Source organism: Oryzias latipes, chromosome 8 (genome assembly GCF_053564925.1).
Source record: "Oryzias latipes strain Hd-rR chromosome 8, Olatipes_Hd-rR_3.1".
NCBI classification, from domain to species: Eukaryota; Metazoa; Chordata; class Actinopteri; order Beloniformes; family Adrianichthyidae; genus Oryzias; species Oryzias latipes.
The window spans coordinates 28,442,527-28,465,049 of record NC_136244.1 but is presented as its reverse complement, the minus strand read 5'-3'; the positions used below and the strand labels follow the sequence as shown (position 1 = coordinate 28,465,049).

The 22,523-nt window shown below is 44.7% G+C and overlaps 1 protein-coding gene across 22 annotated transcripts in view; it reads right to left on the bottom strand.

Moving 5' to 3' along the window:
- Window positions 1-410: 410 nt before the first annotated feature.
- arhgap27l (Rho GTPase activating protein 27, like) overlaps window positions 411-22,523 on the bottom strand; it is a 45,568-nt gene continuing 23,455 nt past the window's right edge. For 4 of the 22 annotated variants that reach the window (XM_078952019.1, XM_078952020.1, XM_078952022.1 and 1 more), the window contains 18 exons: window positions 19,673-19,876; window positions 19,199-19,309; window positions 18,989-19,129; window positions 17,902-18,120; window positions 17,776-17,823; window positions 16,380-16,460; window positions 15,774-15,839; window positions 14,903-14,970; window positions 14,739-14,826; window positions 14,470-14,571; window positions 12,529-12,627; window positions 12,304-12,433; window positions 12,039-12,155; window positions 11,572-11,670; window positions 11,205-11,282; window positions 10,985-11,119; window positions 1,953-2,058; window positions 411-1,848 (listed from right to left, as the gene is read on the bottom strand). In XM_078952019.1, coding sequence (XP_078808145.1) covers window positions 1,671-1,848; window positions 1,953-2,058; window positions 10,985-11,119; window positions 11,205-11,282; window positions 11,572-11,670; window positions 12,039-12,155; window positions 12,304-12,433; window positions 12,529-12,627; window positions 14,470-14,571; window positions 14,739-14,826; window positions 14,903-14,970; window positions 15,774-15,839; window positions 16,380-16,460; window positions 17,776-17,823; window positions 17,902-18,120; window positions 18,989-19,129; window positions 19,199-19,309; window positions 19,673-19,876 — 2,070 coding nt within the window. In that variant the 3' untranslated portion in view covers window positions 411-1,670. The remainder of the gene's footprint in view (window positions 1,849-1,952; window positions 2,059-10,984; window positions 11,120-11,204; window positions 11,283-11,571; window positions 11,671-12,038; window positions 12,156-12,303; window positions 12,434-12,528; window positions 12,628-14,469; window positions 14,572-14,738; window positions 14,827-14,902; window positions 14,971-15,773; window positions 15,840-16,379; window positions 16,461-17,775; window positions 17,824-17,901; window positions 18,121-18,988; window positions 19,130-19,198; window positions 19,310-19,672; window positions 19,877-22,523) is intronic. The other 18 variants (XM_078952033.1, XM_078952034.1, XM_078952035.1 and 15 more) reach the window with 14 other exon arrangements.

The window sequence follows — 22,523 nt, the reverse complement described above, 5'->3', positions numbered from 1 at the left end:
CGGGCGTGGATGAGGGAGCCTTTTTGTTCTGACCAAAAGAACTTAAGGGCATCGTCCCCCTTTTTTCAAAGACTTTATTTGCTCCAAAGAGTTTTATTTGAACAAGCATTCCTCTTCCTGCTGTTTGTTTCCTGATTCCACTCAGGAAAAGAGTTCTGCTGCCCCCTGCTGGTCAGAGTCAGGAGGCCTAACAGAGCTCTAAATTCACAGCAGTCCCACCTGTACCTGACCCAGATCCTGCATCTAGCAGATAATCCTGATCCAAACACGGCTTCTGTTTGGACATCCAACACCAAAACTGAGGAGGGGGCAGCATGAGACACCCTATGGGAAAATAACCAACATAAAGGGTGACCAGCCGCTGGGGCGATCCCTGAGTTTTAGGTTTTTAAGAGGAATCAAACAGCAGCCAGGTCACACATCTGTTTATTTTCTAATAAAATCCATATAACACCGTCTTCTGTACAGAATATCTCATGTTCATACCGTAGCACAAAGAAGTGAAAGCACAAACTGTTTTGCAGAAGGTGGAGGGGGTTTGTTGTGTTGTCACTGTTAGGAGAACCTCTGGAGACCTTTCTGGAACTGCCTCACATGTGTTCACCCTCAGAGTCCGGTAGGGGCTGATCCAGGAACATCTGCTCTGTTTCCTCCCAAACTCCGGTTCAGATGGTCCATAAGTGTCTCTGTGAGGATGCAAAGACGGGAACTCCCCTACCCAACTGCTGAGGGAGGACCCCCACCCCAAGCCCTGAAGAGTTCAAACCCAGATCCTGACACATGAAATATTGAGGTCTGGCCCAGCTGAGGCCAACTTTATTACCAACAAAAGACAAGTTCAACAAAGAGACCAGGTTTGATAAAGCTCTGGAACTGATGGAACCAAGAACTGTTCTTCACAGTCTGAGGTTCAGCTCTTGGAGCTCTCCAGGTCCAGAAAATTCTCCTCAGAGGTTCCACATCCACCAGACTTTGATGAGGTTTGGATGGCTCCAGAGCACTCTCTGATCATTTCAAGTTTTACACTGAAGGTCAGACATGACTGTGAACCCAGCTCCATGTTGAATGAGAAATTCTTGGTCTGGTTAATTGCAAAGTGTCTGGAGGTTTTCTGGAATCACGCATGTTTGGACACTAATGTTCCACACGGAAGCAGTCAGAAGTTTTTTTATAGTTCTTTTAACAAATATTCATACTTTTCCCCAGAGATGTTGTTTTACATAAAGATCTGAACCTGTTTGTGGTTTTGGATGCATCAGCTTTTGAACGAGTGAACAAAAATCCCGCCTGGTGTTTGTACATGGAAGCAGAAGACGTTTTTACCCAACAAAAGACCACCTGCAACGATCATTTAGGATTTAATGAGGAGCAGCACATAACCCACAGTTCCTTGGTGTCGCTCTGAATGGGTTCACTTAGCCAGGGGGTGGACAGTTGCCGCTGTGATCACACTCATCCATGACTCAGGTTCCAAATGGACACGCCCACTTTACCCTTCATCCTAACGGTTTCAGAGCCAGACAGGGAATATCAAGGGTTCCAGTTTCAGGCAACTGATGGGGTTATAAGATCCTAAAGCAGTTGATTCTTCAGGTGACAGGCTTGTTCTCCTGACTCTGAGGTTCTCAGGAAGGGTTTGAAATGGACAGAAGGGCTTCCCATTCTTTACTTTAAACCTCCGAGAAAATGGTGTTGAATTCTCTGAGCAAGAGTTCCACAATCTGACTCTGGAACACCATAAAGACCGCCATGTTGGCAGACTCCGTCTGGGACCAAAGCAGCGTAGGTCCAAATACGATGGCGATGCTTTGGACTGACATCCTGTTTGAATCTTTGTGCTCGATCACCCTGCAGACACACGTGGACGGAGTCAGAGGGCTGCAGAAATGCAGCAGCCACCTGGTGAGGTCTGAACATTTGATGTGTGAATGTGAAGTTCAGGAGGAACTCACTTGCAGAGATGTTTGCAGAGCAGCTCCATGGTGTTGTAGTTTGGCAGAGGCAGAGCACGAACCAGGTCCTTCATGTAGGAAACCCTCTGGCTGTGTTCAGGAAGTTCTGCAGGAAACAAGCAGCATCGTCACAGTTCTAGTCCACTAAAATATTACTGTCTGAAAATCCCAAACCTGACTCAGACATTACTTTGAAGTTTATTTCTTTGCGCTTCTCTACAGAATGAAGACATAAAATAGGAGTGAAAAGTATGCAGCAGAGTATTTTACATTTAAAGTTTGTTTAGTTTAATAAAAACACAAAGCTACTTTTCCTGGTTTATCGCTGAGGATGCGTTCAAACTGCGACAGGGGAATTCAGATGTTTCAGGCAGTCCAACTCCTCACGACACGTTCTAGACGTTCCTCAGACTGACGATTTCACACTTTTGTTTAAGCTCTCAGACCTCAAACCTTCATAGAAAAATACGTCCAGCATTATAGGACGAAAACAAAGACCAAAGATTTATGGAACTCTGTCAAGCACAGCATCTTTGTGCAGGAGACACAGCCCAGAGGAGATTGATTGACAAGCTCAACAACCAATCAGGATGCAGAACACAATGTGCTGTTTAAATAAACAGCATGGAAAGTTTTGCCCAAAAAGATCTGTGAAAGGTTAACTGGAATATAGTGAGGGAACACAGGGAAAACCTTTATTTTTGGAAAAGTGAAACAACAATCGGAGAACCAGCTTTACTCCGTAAAAATGAAAGTTCTGATAGGGAACCGGAAAACTATGAGCTTCACAAAGACTGCGCGTTCTCATCAGAACAGCTTGAAATTACTGCAATACTTCATCTACGAGACCAGGGGTCGGCAACCCATGGCTCCGGAGCCACATGTGGCTCTTTCATCCTTCTGTTGTGGCTCCCTGTGACTTTGGAAAATAATGAGTATTTTATAATAATTAAATTTTATTTTAGTGTGTTCATTTTTCATGGCATTTCAAAGGCGCTGATGGCTCCGCACGAAGCACGAGCCACGTAAAAAACAGCTTCATAATGAGCTCATATTTATCGGGCGAGACCTGCAGAGCTGATAGCAGGAGGAGACACGTGGGGCGACTTCAATAAACGATCCGATCTTCTGTCGGGAACTTGACGTGCCGTGGGGCAGAGAGCAACTCGCTGATGACAGAGTGTTTGCGCCAGTGTTGCCAGATAGAGTCACAGTTTTCCAGCCCAAAAGTCATCTGAAAACCACCAGACCCCGCCAAAAACTGCCCAACACAGCTTTTGTTGATGTTTTTTTCGTACTGGACTGATTTAGCAAAATAAAAGATTTAACTAAATAAAAGATAGTTCAGACTAATAATAAAATGTGTACAATATTGAATATTTCTTCAGCGGGCCGCCTTCTTCCATTCATTTGCTTAACCTGCTGTATCCCCGCTATAACCTACGTCCGCCTCTTTCATCCTTGTGCGGCGCTGGAGCGCCCCGAGTATCGTATCATCCTGCTATGACCGTATTTTGCGCTCTCTGTGTATAATACACTGAGGAGGGGGAAACAAATCTCAGCTGCAGAGGGTGTGAACAGGTGAACAGGTAGAGAGGAAAAGCAGGTGGAGAGGCGGGGGAGGGGCTTTGGCTTCAAACTCTGTCAGATGCAAACACGGCGTCAGATTGAGACGCAGCTTTCCCTGCAGGAGTTGAAGCAGAGACTTTCTCTGGGATGATTTTATGAACTCAAACATGGAAACATGATTACCAAGTAGAACTCTTCAAAATAATAAACCTGATCTCTCCACATTCTCCGTGTCTACCATGCATTGATGAACACATCGCTCCATGCAGCAATCAGACCAGAACTAGTAGCTCCTCCCACACGGGTCCACGGTATCATCCTTTAAAGCAGTGCTTTTCAACCTTTTTTGAGCCACGGCACACTTTAACCTTGACAAAAATCCCGCGGCACACCAGCATCCCAAAAAAAAGAAAAAAAAGCAGAAATTCATGGTCTATATTGATCGACAGCCCCCCCCCCCCCCCCCCCCCCCCCCCGCAATCTCACGTGGATTTTTGTGATAATTGTTGCAGGAAAAGCAGGAGGTGGCGGCTGTTTTTTTCTAAGAGATGAACGAGACGAGCTTTAGCTGGTATTTTTGTTAGAACTGAGCGACTTTATCAGCAGAATTAAGAGCAAGGAAGTGAATACTTTAACCACTTCTGATTGGTCAGACTGATGACATGTGATTAAGCCTTCAAGAATGATTGGCCAATTTTAACTGCACCCCCCTTAGTACACACACCCCTCCCCCTTCAATATATACATTCAAACATAAACACACACACATGCACACAAACACCCTCTCAAACACCCATACATGCACACACATTTTACAAGGAAGGTGGGACCTGGGTCCATCTGTCCCCTACCCCTTCCCTGGTGGGGGGTGCGGGCCCCTTGGCGATGGCGGCCGTGTCCCTTGGGTGCCGGCTCCCTGGGCCCGGCGGTGCTCTCTCCGCACGGTGGGGGGGTTCATATTACACCTGAGCCGGGGGTGTTCGTGTCCCTGGGGGGTGGGTCCTGGTCCTTTCCCCTGGGCGCTGGGCCCCGCCAAACTTCCAACATGGCTGAGCCTGGTCGGGCTATATTTATAACACCCCTTGTGGGCCGCCCTTTTTTCCCCGGGGTTCCCCCCTCCTGGGCGGGGACGGCGGGCCCCTGCCTTGCTCCTACCTGGACCAACCGTGGGCCGGGTGGGTGGCTGCCTGGAGTGCGGAGCGGGTCTCCCTTGGGGGGTCCTGGCTCGTACCTGGGGTCGGGGCGGGGGGATGCCCGGAACCCCTGGGTGGTGGTGGGGTGCTCGTCTGGGGCTGTGGGCGTCCCTCTCCGGTGGGGCCCTGCGTTGGGCTCTTCCGGCGCGGCGGGGGGGCTGCTTTCCTGGCTGGGCTGGGGCGGCGCTCTCTTTCCCTCCGCGCCTCCCTGCTCTCTGGCTTTGGGGGCCTCGCGGCGGTCCTGCTGGCCCTGGCCTGGGTGGCGGTCTTGGTCGCCCGGGGGGCGGTTGTTCCCTGCCTGTTTCCGTATGGCGTTGGGGGAATTCCGGCTGCCGCTGCTGCTGCGGCAGGGGTCTGGGTGTGGGGGTGGCTGGGCGCTCCTCCTCCTTCTTTTCACATTCCACCATCCATTTTAGAAGAACATAAACACTCACCTGAGCACAGGTGTTAGCTCACCTTTGCACTAATAGTTTGCATGATTGAATGAATGAAAGATTTCACACTAGTTGGTTTAAAGGCATAGGTATGCGTTCGTGAACACTATCTGTTTGGTGTACATGTTGACATGTGGACATTTTTATAGCTAGCAGGTGTGTTGATAATATTTGAGTGTGTGTGAACAGGCCCCGCCCTTTTTGTACTACATTTGAACCTTACCATAATGATTAACAACCAGGAAACTTGTTGCTTTATGCTGCTTCATGGTCTTACCCCCCTTCCCCTCCTATTATCACCCTCCTACCCCCCATCTCTCTAACGTCCCTCTCTCTTCTTCCCCTCTTTCCTTTTCCGTCCGGTCCAACACCAAAGATTTTCAAACATGATTGAAATTAATAAAGTTTGGCCTCAATTCCAAAAGGGGTTTATTCAGACATACCTTTGGTTTGTCTGAAGATGAATAACCCCTCTTGTTAAAATAAAATATGTCCAACACAAGAGGCCCTCAGCTCTCATCTGTCTGCCTAGCTGTTGGACAGGACAAGTTAAAAAAAAAAAAAAAAAAGAATGACTGGCGGAGACAGTTAAAGGGGCGGGACTTTTCCTTACACAGTTATAGCTGCAGGTAAATCGCGGTACCGTGATTCTTATCAAAATGTCTTTAATAGAATTAAATAAACACAAAGAAAAAGTAATTTTAAGATCTTTTATATTCCTAACTCCTCAGTGTTTTATCAGGGCCTGTTTGGATGAACAAAGAGTTGATATCCTGGAGATGGGAAATGTTTTTAGATCAGTGAATGAGGGCAATTTCTCCACGGCGCACTTGACCATCTCCCACGGCACACTAGTGTGCCGCGGCACACTGGATGAAAAACACTGCTTTAAAGAACATAATGTGCATTTGCGGCGACGTATGCTTCAGACGATGTCCGATTGGCCAATCTACATGTCAATCAAGTCCCGTACTTCTCACTGAGGATTTTGATTGGCTGGTGGATTTTAAAGAAGTACTTTTTTTTTTATCTTTTCTGGCCCGCGATCTGCACTCATGTCATTAAAGATCGACCGGTCGATCGCGATCGACGTAATGAGCACCTTTGAATAATATATACATGCATAATATGTATAATGATGTCAAAACGGGTTGTGGCTCCGGGTGCTTTCTTTTCATTAGGGGAGTCCCAAATGGCTCATGAGTAAAAAAGGTTGCCGACCCCTGCACTAGACACAACGAGGCCTAACTGGAACTCAGAACTTAAAGATAAAAGGAAAAAAAGGTTGAAGTAAACCAAATGTTTTGGTTAAAGTTTTTAATCTGTTAATGTTTCATGTACTGTGGTCTTGTGGTACAGTGTTTGTGTTGTAGTCTTTGTGTTACAGTCTTTATGTTTTAGTCTTGTGTTACAGTCTTTGTGTACTAGTCTTATGTTACAGTGTTTGTGTTGTAGTCTTTGTGTTACAATCTTTTGTTGTAGTCTTGTGTTACAGTGTTTGTGTTGTAGTCTTTGTGTTACAGTGTTTGTGTTATAGTCTTTGTGTTACAGTCTTTTGTTGTAGTCTTTGTGTTACAGTGTTTGTGTTGTAGTCTTTGTGTTACAGTGTTTGTGTTGTAGTCTTGTGTTACAGTCTTTTGTTGTAGTCTTGTGTTACAGTCTTTGTGTTGTAGTCTTGTGTTACAGTGTTTGTGTTGTAGTCTTGTGGAACAGTGTTTGTGTTGTAGTCTTGTGTTACAGTGTTTGTGTTGTAGTCTTGTGTTACAGTGTTTGTGTTGTAGTCTTTGTGTTACAGTGTTTGTGTTGTAGTCTTGTGTAACAGTGTTTGTGTTGTAGTCTTTGTGTTACAGTGTTTGTGTTATAGTCTTTGTGTTACAGTCTTTTGTTGTAGTCTTGTGTTACAGTGTTTGTGTTGTAGTCTTTGTGTTACAGTGTTTGTGTTGTAGTCTATTGTTACAGTGTTTGTGTTGTAGTCTTTGTGTTACAGTGTTTGTGTTGTAGTCTTTGTGTTACAGTGTTTGTGTTGTAGTCTTGTGATACAGTCTTTGTTTTGTAGTCTTGTGTTACAGTGTTTGTGTTGTAGTCTTGTGGTTCAGTGTTTGCGTTGTAGTCTTTGTGTTAAAGTGTTTGTGTTGTAGTCTTGTGTAACAGTGTTTGTGTTGTAGTCTTTGTGTTACAGTGTTTGTGTTATAGTCTTTGTGTTACAGTCTTTTGTTGTAGTTTTGTGTTACAGTGTTTGTGTTATAGTCTTTGTGTTTTAGTCTTTTGTTGTAGTCTTGTGTTACAGTGTTTGTGTTGTAGTCTTTGTGTTACAGTGTTTGTGTTGTAGTCTTCGTGTTACAGTGTTTGTTGTAGTCTATGGTTACAGTGTTTGTGTTGTAGTCTTTGTGTTACAGTGTTTGTGTTGTAGTCTTGTGATACAGTCTTTGTTTTGTAGTCTTGTGTTACAGTGTTTGTGTTGTAGTGTTGTGGTTCAGTGTTTGCGTTGTAGTCTTTGTGTTAAAGTGTTTGTGTTGTAGTTTTGTGTAACAGTGTTTGTGTTGTAGTCTTTGTGTTACAGTGTTTGTGTTATAGTCTTTGTGTTACAGTCTTTTGTTGTAGTCTTGTGTTACAGTGTTTGTGTTATAGTCTTTGTGTTACAGTCTTTTGTTGTAGTCTTGTGTTACAGTGTTTGTGTTGTAGTCTTTGTGTTACAGTGTTTGTGTTGTAGTCTTTGTGTTACAGTGTTTGTGTTGTAGTCTTGTGTTACAGTGTTTGTGTTGTAGTCTTTGTGTTACAGTGTTTGTGTTGTAGTCATTGTGTTACAGTGTTTGTGTTGTAGTCTTTGTGTTACAGTGTTTATGTTGTAGTCCTGTGTTACAGTGTTTGTGTTGTAGTCCTGTGTTACAGTGTTTGTGTTGTAGTGTTTGTGTTACAGTGTTTGTGTTGTAGTCATTGTGTTACAGTGTTTTGTTGTAGTCTATTGTTACAGTGTTTGTGTTGTAGTCTTTGTGTTACAGTGTTTGTGTTATAGTCATTGTGTTACAGTGTTTTGTTGTAATCTTGTGTTACAGTGTTTGTGTTGTAGTCATTGTGTTACAGTGTTTTGTTGTAGTCTATTGTTACAGTGTTTGTGTTGTAGTCTTTGTGTTACAGTGTTTGTGTTATAGTCATTGTGTTACAGTGTTTTGTTGTAATCTTGTGTTAAAGTGTTTGTGTTGTAGTCTTTGTGTTACAGTGTTTGTGTTGTAGTCTTGTGATACAGTCTTTGTTTTGTAGTCTTGCGTTACAGTGTTTGTGTTGTAGTATTGTGGTTCAGTGTTTGCGTTGTAGTCTTTGTGTTACAGTGTTTGTGTTGTAGTCTTGTGGAACAGTGTTTGTGTTGTAGTCTTTGTGTTACAGTGTTTGTGTTATAGTCTTTGTGTTACAGTCTTTTGTTGTAATCTTGTGTTAAAGTGTTTGTGATGTAGTCTTTGTGTTACAGTGTTTGTGTTGTAGTCTTGTGATACAGTCTTTGTTTTGTAGTCTTGTGTTACAGTGTTTGTGTTGTAGTCTTTGTGTTTCAGTGTTTGCGTTGTACTCTTTGTGTTACAGTCTTTTGTTGTAATCTTGTGTTAAAGTGTTTGTGTTGTAGTCTTTGTGTTACAGTGTTTGTGTTGTAGTCTTGTGATACAGTCTTTGTTTTGTAGTCTTGTGTTACAGTGTTTGTGTTGTAGTCTTTGTGTTTCAGTGTTTGCGTTGTACTCTTTGTGTTACAGTCTTTTATTGTAGTCTTGTGTTACAGTGTTTGTGTTGTAGTCTTTGTGTTACAGTGTTTGTGTTATAGTCATTGTGTTACAGTGTTTTGTTGTAATCTTGTGTTACAGTGTTTGTGTTGTAGTCTTTGTGTTACAGTGTTTGTGTTGTAGTCTTTGTGTTACAGTCTATTGTTGTAGTCTTGTGTTACAGTGTTTGTGTTGTAGTCTTTGTGTTACAGTGTTTGTGTTGTAGTCTTGTGGTACAGTGTTTGTGTTGTGTTTGTGTTACAGTGTTTGTGTTGTTGTCTTGTGGTATAGTCTTTGTGTTGTAGTCTTGTGTTACAGTCTTTTGTTGTAGTCTTGTGTTACAGTCTTTTGTTGTAGTCTTGTTTTACAGTCTTTGTGTTGTAGTCTTTATGTTACAGTGTTTGTGTTGTAGTTTTGTGGTACAGTGTTTGTGTTGTAGTTTTGGGGTGCAGTGTTTGTGTTGTAGTCTTTTTTACAGTGTTTGTGTTTTAGTCTTTGTGTTACAGTGTTTGTGTTGTAGTTTTGTGTTACAGTCTTTGTGTTGTAGTTTTTTGGTGCAGTGTTTGTGTTGAAGTCTTGTGGTACAGTGTTTGTGTTGTAGTTTGTGTTACAGTGTTTGTGTTGTAGTCTTGTGTTTCAGTGTTTGTGTTGTAGTCTTGTGTTACAGTGTTTGTGTTGTTGTCTTGTGGTACAGTCTTTGTGTTGTAGTCTTGTGTTACAGTCTTTTGTTATAGTCTTGTGTTACAGTGTTTGTGTTGTAGTCTTTGTGTTACAGTGTTTGTCTTGTAGTCTTTGTGCTACAGTTTTTTGGTGTAGTCTTGTGTTACAGTCTTTTGTTATAGTCTTGTGTTACAGTGTTTGTGTTGTAGTCTTGTGTTACAGTCTTTTGTTGTAGTCTTGTGGTAAAGTGTTTGTGTTGTAGTTTTGTGGTGCAGTGTTTGTGTTGTAGTCTTGTGGTACAGTGTTTGTGTTGTAGTTTTGTGGTGCAGTGTTTGTGTTGTAGTTTTGTGTAGCAGTGTTTGTATTGTAGTCTTGTGCTACAGTCTTTGTTGTAGTTTTGTGGGGCAGTGTTTGTGTTGTAGTCTTGTGGTAAAGTGTTTGTGTTGTAGTCTTGTATTACAGTCTTTGTGTTGTAGTTTTGTGGTGCAGTGTTTGTGTTGTAGTCTTGTGGTAAAGTGTTTGTGTTGTAGTCTTGTATTACAGTCTTTGTGTTGTAGTTTTGTGGTGCAGTGTTTGTGTTGTAGTCTTGTGGTAAAGTGTTTGTGTTGTAGTCTTGTATTATAGCATTTGTGTTGTAGTCTTGTGGTGCAGTGTTTTTGTTGTAGTCTTGTGGTAAAGTGTTTGTGTTGTAGTTTTGTGGTGGAGTGTTTGTGTTGTAGTCTTGTGGTAAAGTGTTTGTGTTGTAGTCTTGTATTACAGTCTTTGTGTTGTAGTTTTGTGGTACAGTGTTTGTGTTGTAGTCTTGTGGTACAGTGTTTGTGTTGTAGTCTCTGTTTTACAGTCTTTGTGTTGTAGTCTTGTGTTACAGTGTCTGTGTTACATTCTTTGGCCAAATCAAACGTCTCCCCCCACCCCTGTGGCTTCCCTATGCCCCTCCCATTGTAGGAGCTTTGGCAGGGATAGTGTTTTCTGAAACAGATTTTTTCAGAGCTAATCCTCGCAGTGGTGAGTTGTCGAGAACTCCAAAAAAAAGGTGTTTCAAGTCGTGCTGTGCTGTGGAGGACAGACGCATTCCTTCACGTGGGTGAGCTCTGATGCATAGAAGTTTGCATTTAAAATGTAAGGAAGGACTTTTTGGTTTTGTATGACTTTTTAAAACATTTTAAGTTGTTCTGTTTTTTCGGAGTGCTAGCAGCTCCGAGCTAACGTTGGTGACTGATGATTAATGAATGCAATGTCAGAATTCGAAGACAGTATTCTTCTATGACTTTTTTGCTGGGAGGGCTAAATGTAGGGGTTGGGAGAAAGAGTAGAATTTGGATTCGGCCTTCATGTTGCAGTTGTCTCAGTGTCATTGCCTTGTGGTGTATTTCCCACATGTGTTGCAGTTGTTGTCATGACAGTTGTGTAGTGTTTGTGTTGTGAACACTGACGGATAGCAGCAATAAACTTGTGGAAACAGCTGAAGGGGAACAGCGGTTCTGGAAGCTCCCGAAAGAAAAGCTTCAGGGCTCCGGTGATGACATGGATCTCCTCCCACTGTCCGTCCTCCAGGTCCAAATGCTCCTCTGCAGACATGGAACACAGCAGAGGAGCAGCATGAAGGTCAGCTCCAAGCTCTGACACACTATCTGAGACTGACGGGGTGGTTACCGTGGTCAGCTCTGTGCCGCAGCTTCTGAATCACAGCCAGGTTCCCGCTCACTCGGTAGATTCCATCCACATCCAGACCTGAAGACAGATGTGGAGGAGAGTTTGGACAAGAGGCGCAGGATTTTGATGAAGGGCAGCAAAGCATGATGGTATTCTGCATTGTCTTCCTCATCATTTTTGTCTTCTGCAGGTTAGAAAGTCTGCTATTGGTGAGCTCATGTCTGCATCATTGGGGGTAGGGGGTGGGGGCTGCATGCACTTTCCCTTTTCTCAACCAGTCCACTTGTGTTCCTGAGAAGGTTCTTAAGGCTGTCATGTTCAGCAATGACTGACGGTTCCTTCTGCAGGACAACACAGGGCCGCTCACCTCTCCTCTCCACGGATCGGATGCACTTCTCCACAAACTTGGGGATGGTGGTGTTTTCTCTGTGGCACAGAGTGTCCAGATGGCAGCCAAACACGTTGTCTGAAATCAAGAGAAGGTTCTTTTTCAGTAAAGCAGAACTGATTTTGATTCTGGTCTCAGTGAGGACTTTACTGAAGAGAGTTCTACTATAGAGCCTGCTACAGGTTCTGATATCATCTCACATTCTTCAAGAAGACCATAACGGCATCTGCTCAGTTCACTGACAGGAGACCGTCAGACCACAACCTGACCTGGAACTGGTCTTCTGGAAGGTTCATCCTCATCAGACACAAAGTCATTTTCCTCACGAGTTTTTTTGTGGTTCTGATCATGTCAGTAAAAGTAGCAGTTCCTCAACACACCTCCAGGGGGAGCTATGCTGGCTGTCAGCCTCCAGAGCTGCCCCTGCCAGAACCTTCATCTCCTACCTCGGATGTAGCCTTTCTCTTTGACACTTTGCAGCGTTGGCCTCCTCTGTAAGAAGCGTCGCAGTTTGGTCCGAACTTGCCTCTGCTCGGAGTCTGTGACCGCAGAACTCTTGGTGGCTGCAGAGAAGAAAGGTCAAGTTCATTCCACAAGAACCTGGAGCTCAGACGTTCACAATTCCTCGGGAATCCAAACACAAAATCCTCTTCTGTTTAAAATGAAATAATAGCTTTATTTTGAAGAATATATGTTTCTGCTGGTTCCTACAGAAAAAAGCCAAGTTCCATGAAATGGGTAGAGACTGAGCAGCAGGGGGCGCCACAGACTCACAGGATCTTTTCCTGTCCTCTCGGTCTGACGCCACCTCGTCCTCATCCTCGCTCGTGTGATCCTTGTCCTGAAGCACAACCGGAGCCTAAGGACTCACAACTGACAGTGTGTGTGTGCGTGCATGCGTGTGCGCGTGTGTGTGTGTGTGGGAGGGAATGTTACCAGCTGATGGATGGTGTCGTGAATCACTTTAAACCAGTCAGAGATGATGCTGTCAGTGTCGTACTGCACCAGATACTCGCATCCCTGACGAGTCTTCAGCTTCAGACACAAACACACAACTACTGTAAGCAGTGACTGTCAGGGTTCGGGTTAAATACACAACAATGTCTACGAAGACACATTCTGAAAGGTTCAAACTGGATTCGGTAAAAAATGGGACACGGCTGCCCAGCCCACAAACTGATTCCAAGTTTAAAAAAGGAACGGAAGATGGAACGTACCATTATCGTGCATGTGGGAAGTGTACTGTGAAGTATTTGTGAGGATAATAAAAGTTAAACGCACTTATGGCGTACGGGTGATGATGTCATAGGCATCCTTACACCACGCTCTGTGAGTACCGGCTCCTTACTAACCGCACAAATGCAGCATGCACGGAGTGTGCACGTGATACGGAAGTGCACGTAGGACGCCCACATAAACTCCACTCTGATTGGCTAATGTCCTCATTTCTAACAGTCCAGCTGCAGCGAGGAGCGCGCACTAACGGGCCCCTTGTACAGTCTGCAGGATTTGGGGGGTTGAAAACATGAAAAATCTGTACGGCACGCCTGCGTCTCCCCTTCTCCCCCCTTACGTGTCGTATACGTGTTCACTACGACCTGTCGCCCGCAGAACAGGGGTAGAAGTACAGCCTGGAGCATATGCGGCCCGTTAATCTCTTGAACCTGGCCCGTAAACTGGAATAAATTGTATTGATGAGCCTTAATGTTTTAGCTCCCCTGTAATTCTGGTGTCTCCCCATAGATCAAAGTCAAAGTCAACTTTATTGTCAATTCTTCACATGTGCATCACATACAATGAATCGAAAATCCGTTTCTTACTCTCTCGTGTCTGTTCAGGGGAAGAAAAATAAAAACAAAGTATACGTTTAAAATAAAATAAATAAGTAAAAAGAAAGAAAAAGATACAATTTACAATATACAACATAGGCAATTTGCTATAAAAGTGCGAGTGCACTTAAGGCAGTGTCTCAAGGCAGCGGGGGGGGGGGGGGGTTCTACAAATAAATTGGCATTTGTTTAGGTGCAGAAATTTCATTTGCATTCATGTGTTGACGTTCGTGTTTTCCGAGTCAAAAACATTTTTTGTGTTGTAGCATCATTCCAACCCCACGAGTGCAGTGAGGGACAACAACCAATCTGCACAATTATCACCAAAATGAGAACAAAAGCCACAGTTTGAAATTCAAATCCTCCCAGATGTTCTCTTTTAAAATCTCTACATCACTTTTCCAACTAAATGTGAGCATTTCTTCCTCCAGATTTCATTCCATTTCTTTCTCTTGTGAGTTGGGCTACCAAACACTCCACACTTCTCCTCCTTCAGTCAGATTTTAGAACCATTTGCGGCCCACGAGCCAAAAGGATCGCCCAGCCCGCCATAGAAAAATCATTTTCTCTCTACTGGTTCACTGAGCGCCGTACCACCTTGATATTTCCTGCAGGTCACCTGCAGGCAGCCCCTATCCACCCGTGAGGTCAATGAGGACTGTGACAAAAGATGCTGTTCCTTCAGAACAGAATCATGAGGGTCTGGAAGTCTGGCAGTACCTAAGGAGGCTCACATTAGACTCACTCCACCAGAGCTCAGCCCCCCATCCCTTCCCAACCAAAAAAAACAAGTACTACCACACCGTATGACCCAGTGATGAGACCAGGGGGGGTTACAAGAGGTTCTTTGTTCCCTTTAATGAGAACTTTGCAGGAACTTGGGCGGCCCACCGGGAGGTTATATGTGGGAATTGAACCCAGTTCCACAAAAATGGATGAAGCTACTTTGATGAGTGGGGAAAGGTTTCAATAAAGAAGACTTTAAATCCAGATGCCACAACACAACTGCAAGACGTGGTAACCATGGAAACAAACAGCTCCAGCTCACCTCTAGAACATTCCTCTTGGAGGACTTGTCTTTGGGGGCCCAACTCACCGAAGCTCCTCTAAGGTCCACGGTATATTCTGGAACAATCTGTGATGCTTTATTCTAGAGGAAGACAAATGATGGTCACCATCATCATCATCATCATCATCATCTTCATTATTGTCATAATCATCTTAAGCATCTTCAAACATGACAACCAGGATTCAGCTTGCTAGGAACAAAAGCTGACAATGGGTGGCGATGCAGAGGTTTGTAGGAATGAGTCTGACCGTGTTTCCAGCTGGAGCGAATTTAGGGTCTTTGTGAAAAGTGAGGACCCCCCCATGGAGGACGGTCCAGGACTGAGTCCAGTTTTTCCTGTCCAACAGAAACAGAACAATCCCTGATGCTTCATGAAAACTCTTCCGACAGAGTCAGGATGAAGGACACTCACCTGATCTTCTTTCCATGATCAGCCACTTTGGTTTTGTTGAGGATCCCGGCCTTCTCCAGCGGATGGGACTGCAGGGGGCAGAAGAATTTGGTTAGGGTTGGTCTGGAACCTCCCCCTTTTTGAAGTGAAAGAATCCTGACTGATCTGACTCAGAAGAGGCTGGTTTCAAAGGAGTTCCAGAGTTTCCTTCATCATCTCCTTCAGTCCAGGAAACACCAGAGCGTCCCGTCTGAAAGGACATCTCCATACAACCCACAATGCCTTGCTGTCACAGCACTGAAAGTGAAGCCCCAGCTTTAAAAATCCATGTATGAAGCAGAAGAAGATGAAGGACACGGAGGCACCTCTAAATGTTCTTCTGCTGCACGTTCCTGTTCTTCATCCTCCATATGTACTGATGTCAGAACAAACTGAACTGACTGAAGGGTTTAGCATGAAGGTTGCGTCATGCTGACATGTCCACAGTTACATGCCAGCATGACGCAGCAGGAAATGAGCTTCCATGATGTGAGAAGCTCCAGTAGGAGCGAAGAAGATGAGCAAAAAGAAGAAGAGGCTCAGGAAGAGATTCTGCTTCAGAAGCTTCAGGTTCTGTTGGTTTGGACCAGTCCAACACTGACGATTGCATTCAACAGTGGGTGGGGGGGTTAGTGAACAAACACAGAGAAGCAAGCCCCCCACATACACACTTTGTATTTGGCTCAGTAGAACCTCAGACAGGCGGTGGTGTCAATCCGGAACAACACAAAGGTTCCAACAGAAAAACACAACAGGCATCCATGGAAATTAGAGCAGAGGTTAGTGGCTGACTGTCACCATGGAAACCATCTATCCCCTCTGACAAACATCCCACCAGCTAATCAGAACCTACGTGCAGCTGATGGGGGCCTGTGCTCTGATTGGACAGGTTCCTCTTGAGTTTGAATCTAGCACTGAGCTAAATCAGAAGGAAAAAGCATGAATGAATGAATGAATACACAAATGAATACATGATGAATGATTGATGCCAAGAGAGGAAAGATCTAGTGTCAAAGGCCGGATCAAGGAGGGGCAGATTGCTGATGAGTCCAGAGTCAGCAGCGTGGAGAAGGTTGTTAGTTTCAGGGCTGTGGGTGGGACGGACGCCAGATTGAAAGAGTTGAAAAAGACTATTATGTTTCAGATGCTGATGAAGATGAGCGACTATTTTTGAAATGAAGGACAGATTGGAGAAAGCTGGTAAGGATGGTGGGATCAGAACCGTTTTTTTTAGAACTGCTTTCACAGCTGCAGATGTTAGTGAAGAATGAACAATGGCAGAAATAAGGGGGGTGGTTGTGGGAGAAAGGATTTGACTAGAAATGTTGGAAGAGGATCAAGCTGGCAGGTAGAGGGTTGGTATTCTTTGATAAGGGAGGACATTTTGATAAGATTAATTAATCAAATAAAGAAGGAATGAATGATTGAATGCATGTGAATAGGCAAGATCAGACTCTACCTGTGGACCATCGGGGGAGTGTCTTCTGTTTGACACGTCTGTGATATCTGAGGAGATCCTCCTGTGACCAGCAGAGAACATCTGGAGAAGCAACAAGGACGAAGGAAAAAGTCAGGGAACCAGAAACTGACTGTTTGATCCAACAACAGACTTTGATTTATAAGAAAGACCCACAATACGATAGAACTCTTTTCTATTCATCATGACTGAGGTTTCCTTTTAGTTCAGTTGCCAAACAGACTGACAGTCACCCTTCTGTTGATCAATGTGTTCTTTAAGATCCCAGATGTGAAAAGTTCATGATCTTGTCCATAAATTAAATCTTCTCTTCCTCTGGGCGTTTCCCTTCAGGGTCTCCACAGCCAATCAGCTTCCTCCGCCTGTCTCCTGCATTGTCTACCAGCAGCTACCTTCATGTCTTCCTTCTCTGTATCCAGAATCCTCCTCTCTGGTCTTCCTCTAGACCTCTGGCGGCTCTAGACTCAGCATCCTTCTACCAATAGATTCACCGTCTCTCCTCTGTCCATCACCACTGCAAACAGGAAGTGGTTCAGAGCTGATCTCTGATGTAATCCCACCTCCACCTAGGACTCCTGTGTCACCCCTACAGCACATCTCACCACTGTCTTACAGCCCTCATGCATGTCCTGCTCTAACATTCTTCTCTTTCACTCCAGACTTCCTCACCTTCTTCTTGTGTTGAGTGTTCTTCTTCTTCACTTCCTCACCACACTTTCTCTCTGGACACCCACAACAGTCATCTCTTCTGTTCTTTCTTCTCTCTCATTTTCTTCAGTAAACAACTCTTCACAATCTCTGTCCTCAATCCCCCTAACCTGCTACAGGTCCTTCCCATCACTGTTTCTTTGCCTTTCTAGTCTGTACAGGTCAGTATCTTCCTCTTCCCCAGCCAACCTAGCATAAAAATCATCATAAGATCCTTGTTTGACCCTTGAACCTTCTACTTTCACCTTACGCTGCATCTCCCTGTTTTCCTGTCTACTTTCCTTGGTCCTCACAGCCCACATTCACATAACAGCTCTAGAAAAACAGACATCAGACATCAAATGGGTTTATCTATTGCAAATGGATGATGATGATCTCCTATAGCAATCGCTGTGACAGCCAAGCTGCCTTAGCCTCTTGGAAAAGGCGCTCCGCTGACCGTCAAGAACAGGATGGAGAGGATGCCCAGGATTATCTATGATGGATACGAGCTTATAAAAGTTCTCTTCTCCATCACAGCTTCAACTGTGTCCATTTTGCACCCGCTTATAGAGCCAGCCCTTCTAATCAGCTTGTTTTCTGTCTCTTAAATGCAGAAAAATACTTCTATTAAGACTCCAGCTAATCCAAACCTTCATTTTTGAAGAAGCATTATTCTACAGTGCCTCACCTGCAGTGGCAACCCCTCCTCAGTCACACCATTTCCCATCATCCTTTGCTGCAACAACGAACAATACAGTTTACAAAAAAAAAGACTCAGCAGCACCTGCCTCATAACTCTCTTATACAGGATTACCTCCGGCCGCCTCTGTTGGGTGTCTGGTTCCTTCTGGTCCTTCAGGTCCGGCTGAGCAGTAGACTGCTGATGACGCAGGAGCACAGTCTGAAGGTGAGTAGGAAGGATGGAGCCACGACCTTCTGGACTGAGATCCTGTGCATGTCGTACCGAAGTGAAAACAGCGTCGATGTCATCGGTCTGTTTGTCTGCAGGGTAGTCCTTTGCCGGCAGCGGAGGCTTCAAATGGTCAAACAGCAGGTATTTAGGGGGGGCTTTCTTTGTCAAAGAATCTAGCAGATTGACCTGAGGATCTTCATGATGTAGCTTCTTTTCTGATTCAACCCAGAAAATCTGTGGCAGGGATGCTTTTAGACGTTTGTCTTTTAGTAGTAAATGTTCACACGCTTTCGAGAACATGGGGATGCAAACATGGACTGCATCACTGAGGCTACAGACCCTAACGCCTCGGGCTGTTCTTGAACTCTCCCTGAATTGATTCTTCATGCAACTACACTGTTCTGCCTCCAGGGGGAGCTCCATGAGTATTTACATTTAAACCTTTGCTCCAGATGGTTAGGAGAGTTTGGAACTAAACTTTCTCCTAATTTTCCAGAACAATTACCAACATCTCAAGATTTGGCAGAGAACAAATCCACCCCCGCCCCCCGTGGAAGACCCGAGCAGAGCTTTTCCACGTTTCCACTCAGTGTTGTGAGGGTTAGGTCCTTCAACTTCAGCTGATGACACAGGAGCACAGTCTGAAGGTGTGTTTAATGTCGTCTTTGTGACATTAAACTCAGACTTTTTAGGCCGCATCGCAAACAGAAACACTTGTTTGAAGCACACCGGTTTGTAGAAGAACCTTTTCAGGTTTTTCAGGACCTGCTTTAGGGCTTTTGGTAAGTCACATGATCAGCTGTCTTTGTTTGTCCTAACATGCATTTGTCTACAGAGGGCGCCATAACTCAGACCTCTGAAAGCTGGTGTCTGGGCCTGTCAACTGCTCCTCAAACTCTGATGTCTACATCACACAGCATCTGTTGAACCAACAGAATCTGGGGGGATAGAGACTTAAAGACTGATCTGTGAGGACTTTTTAGGTTACCGGGGTGGTGTCACTCCTGTTGGCCAAACTTGCTGGAGGGGAGGAAGGGCTCAGCGGTTTGTCCCAGGATGTGGCCCCTGTGCTGGGCTGGTAGTAGTAAACTCTGCCAGAGGCTTGGTCCAGTAGCTGCTTCCAATCCTGCTGAGGGTCAGGAGGTCAGAGCTCAGTTGTCGCTCACACCTGACATGAGAGCTTGTGGGAGGAGCTCACCTCAGGCTGGTCCATGTCTGCGGCAGGCGGGGATACCGGGATGGACCAGCGGCTCTCTTTGGTCCCAGGATGGTAGAAGAAGTTCTGCCCACTGCTCTGGTCGGTATGAACCTGTTCAAAGCATGGATCAGAGTTCACTGAGAACGTTTTCACCTGCTGAACTGGCCTAAAGGTCCCACTGAGTTCCAGAGAGTCTGTTAGAATTCAAACCTTTCCTTGGATTCAGTTTTCTGCCTCGGTTCCACTCTCAGTGTCTGTAAACACTGCTGGAATGTCCTTGAGCAAGGCAGCAAAGAAGGGACGGCTCGTCAGAGTTCCCACTCACCTGAGCTGTGCTTCATCAAATTTTCATGTCATGACATCATAGGAAACATGAGCTCAACCAACCAACTACCTTCTTTTGTTCCATAAATCCATTTTTCTGCTTCATTTTTTTGGATTCATGAAATTGTCTGAACGCACCCGAAGTCTTACCTGCCAAACCCCCTGCGGACTGCTGGGGGAGGAGGGGCTCATCATGCTGGAGGAGGAGCTTGATGATAAAGGGGATAAACTTTCCGATGGGGGGAGGACTGCATCAGGCGGAACCTGGAAGCCAGAAGGCGAGACCTCAGAGGGAGGCGTTTTCCTCAGGGAGGGGATGTTGGCATAGATGTGAGAGTCGCCCGAGCTGAGCTCCTGCAGAAAGGGAACAGGTCCACCGTGAGAAAGAGTAATCTGTCGCAAGCATCAGGCTGTCAGAGAAAGAATTAGTGCAAACAGAAAGCCTGTGGGTCTTCTGAATGCTGCAGGTGAAAGGTATTATGGGAGAAAAAGATGCTACATGTCTTCCTGAGTTAGACCATTGAAGCTCCTCCCTTCAGTGTTTGAGGGACTCGTTTTCTGCCTTGGTAAAATGAGCAACGAAATCCTTAAATGTCTGAATTTAAAATCAAGAGACTGTGTGTTGGAGTGTGTGTTTGTGATTTTCAGTGTGCATTTGTGTGATTTTGTATGGAAGCATATCTGTCTCCTAATTCAAAATAAAAGTCAATACCAGAAATGCTTTCTCATTTTCACAATAAAGCTGCGTTTGTTGACTCAAAAACAAAATGAAAACAGCTTTTTCTTTTTGTTCTTTAACATCGCTCATTCTGTCACCTAATTCAAATAAAGAAAATGGGATTTGATATTTCATTTTCAAAAATTTCTCTGGTAAAAGTGTAGCAAAATTCAATTAGAAATATCTCATTTCATCTGGGGCTGGGGATGCTTTCCTGGGGGGGGCTCCGCATTGGGCCCTCCTGGGGGTGGGGGGCTGCTCTTCTGCTGGCCCTGGCCCGGGTGGGGGATTTGATTGCCCCGGGGGCTGTTGTTCTCCATCTGCCACCATGCGGGTGATGGGGGGGTCCTGGCTGCTGCTGCGGCGGGGGTCTTGGTGTGGGGATGACTGGGTACTCCCCCTGTTTCTTTTTACATTTCATCATCCACCCCCGAAGAACAGACACACTCACTCCAGCACAGGTACTTTCTCACCTTTGCACAAACAGTTTGCGTGATTGAATGAAATATTTCACATGTATTGGTCTGCATAAGTATGCGTGTGTGAACATCAGGAGGGTATTCCAGGAAGCATGTTTAAACTATCTTGACTTTAAGCCTGAACTCTGGCTGAAATCCGCCTGAACTTGCTTACTCTGGGTATGTCGGTTCCAAAAGACCAGATATGAGTTAGCATAATTACGCTCCACTTGGTAACCCTGGGTTAATGCACGTGCACAGCAGGTACATAAAGAGATTCTCAATGGATCACAGATTTCCAGAGTCACCATGGAAACGCGTGGAGAAAAAAAGAGAGAGCGCTTCAGTGAGACGGAGTGTGTGTTTCTTGATGGAGTTGTGAGTGTCTCTTGATGGAGTTGTGAGTGTGTGTTGATGGTGATTTAAGTCTGTGTTTGGGTGTTTTGAGTGTGTGTTAACGGTGATTTGAGTGTGTGTTGATGGTGTTTTCAGTGTGTGTTGAGGGTGATTTGAGTGTGTGTTGATGGTGTTGCGAGTGTTTCTTGATGGAGTTGTGAGTGTGTGTTGATGGTGTTGCGAGTGTGTGTCGATGGTGATTTGAGTGTGTGTTGATGGTGATTAGAGTGTGTGTTGATGGTGATTTGAGTGTGTGTTGATGGTGATTGGAGTGTGTGTTGATGGTGATTAGAGTGTGTGTTGATGGTGTTGCGAGTGTGTGTTGATGGTGATGTGAGTGTGTGTTGATGGTGTTATGAGTGTCTCTTGATAGAGTTGTGAGTGTCTCTTGATGGTGTTTTGAGTGTCTTGATAGTGTTGTGTGTGTTGAAAGTGTTGTTAATGTGTGTTGAAGGTGATTTGAGTGTGTGTTGAAGGTGATTTGAGTGTGTGTTGAAGGTGTTGCGAGTGTGTGTTGATGGTGTTTTGAGTGTCTCTTGATGGTGTTGCAAGTGTGTGTTGATGGTGTTGCGAGTGTGTGTTGATGGTGTTGCGTGTGTGTGTTGATGGTGTTGTGAGTGTGTGTTGATGGTGATTTGAGTGTGTGTTGATGGTGTTGCGAGTGTGTGTTGATGGTAATTAGAGTATGTGTTGATGGTGTTTTGAGTGTGTGTTGATGGTGTTGTGAATGTGTTTTGATAGTGTTGCGAGTGTGTGTTGATAGTGTTTTGAGTGTCTCTTGATGATGTTGTGAGTCTGTGCTAAAGGTGATTTGAGTGTGTGTTTGGGTGTTTTGAGTGTGTGTTGATGGTGTTGTGAGTGTGTGTTGATAGTGTTGTGAGTGTGTGTTAATGGTCTTTTGAGTGTCTCTTGATGGTGTTGCGAGTGTGTGTTGATGGTGTTGCGAGTGTGTGTTGATGGTGTTTTGAGTGTGTTGATGGTGATTTGAGTGTGTGTTGATGGTGATTTGAGTGTGTGTTGATGGTGATTTGAGTGTGTCTTGATGGTGATTGGAGTGTGTGTTGATGGTGATTGGAGTGTGTGTTGATGGTGATTGGAGTGTGTGTTGATGGTGATGTGAGTGTGTGTTGATGGTGTTGCGGGTTTGTGTTGATGGTGTTTTGAGTGTGTTGATGGTGATTTGAGTGTGTGTTGATGGTGTTGTGAGTGTGTGTTGATGGTGTTGTGAGTGTGTGTTGATAGTGTTTTGAGTGTCTCTTGATGATGTTGTGAGTCTGTGCTAAAGGTGATTTGAGTGTGTGTTTGGGTGTTTTGAGTGTGTGTTGATGGTGTTGTGAGTGTGTGTTGATGGTGTTGTGAGTGTGTGTTAATGGTCTTTTGAGTGTCTCTTGATGGTGTTGCGAGTGTGTGTTGATGGTGTTGCGAGTGT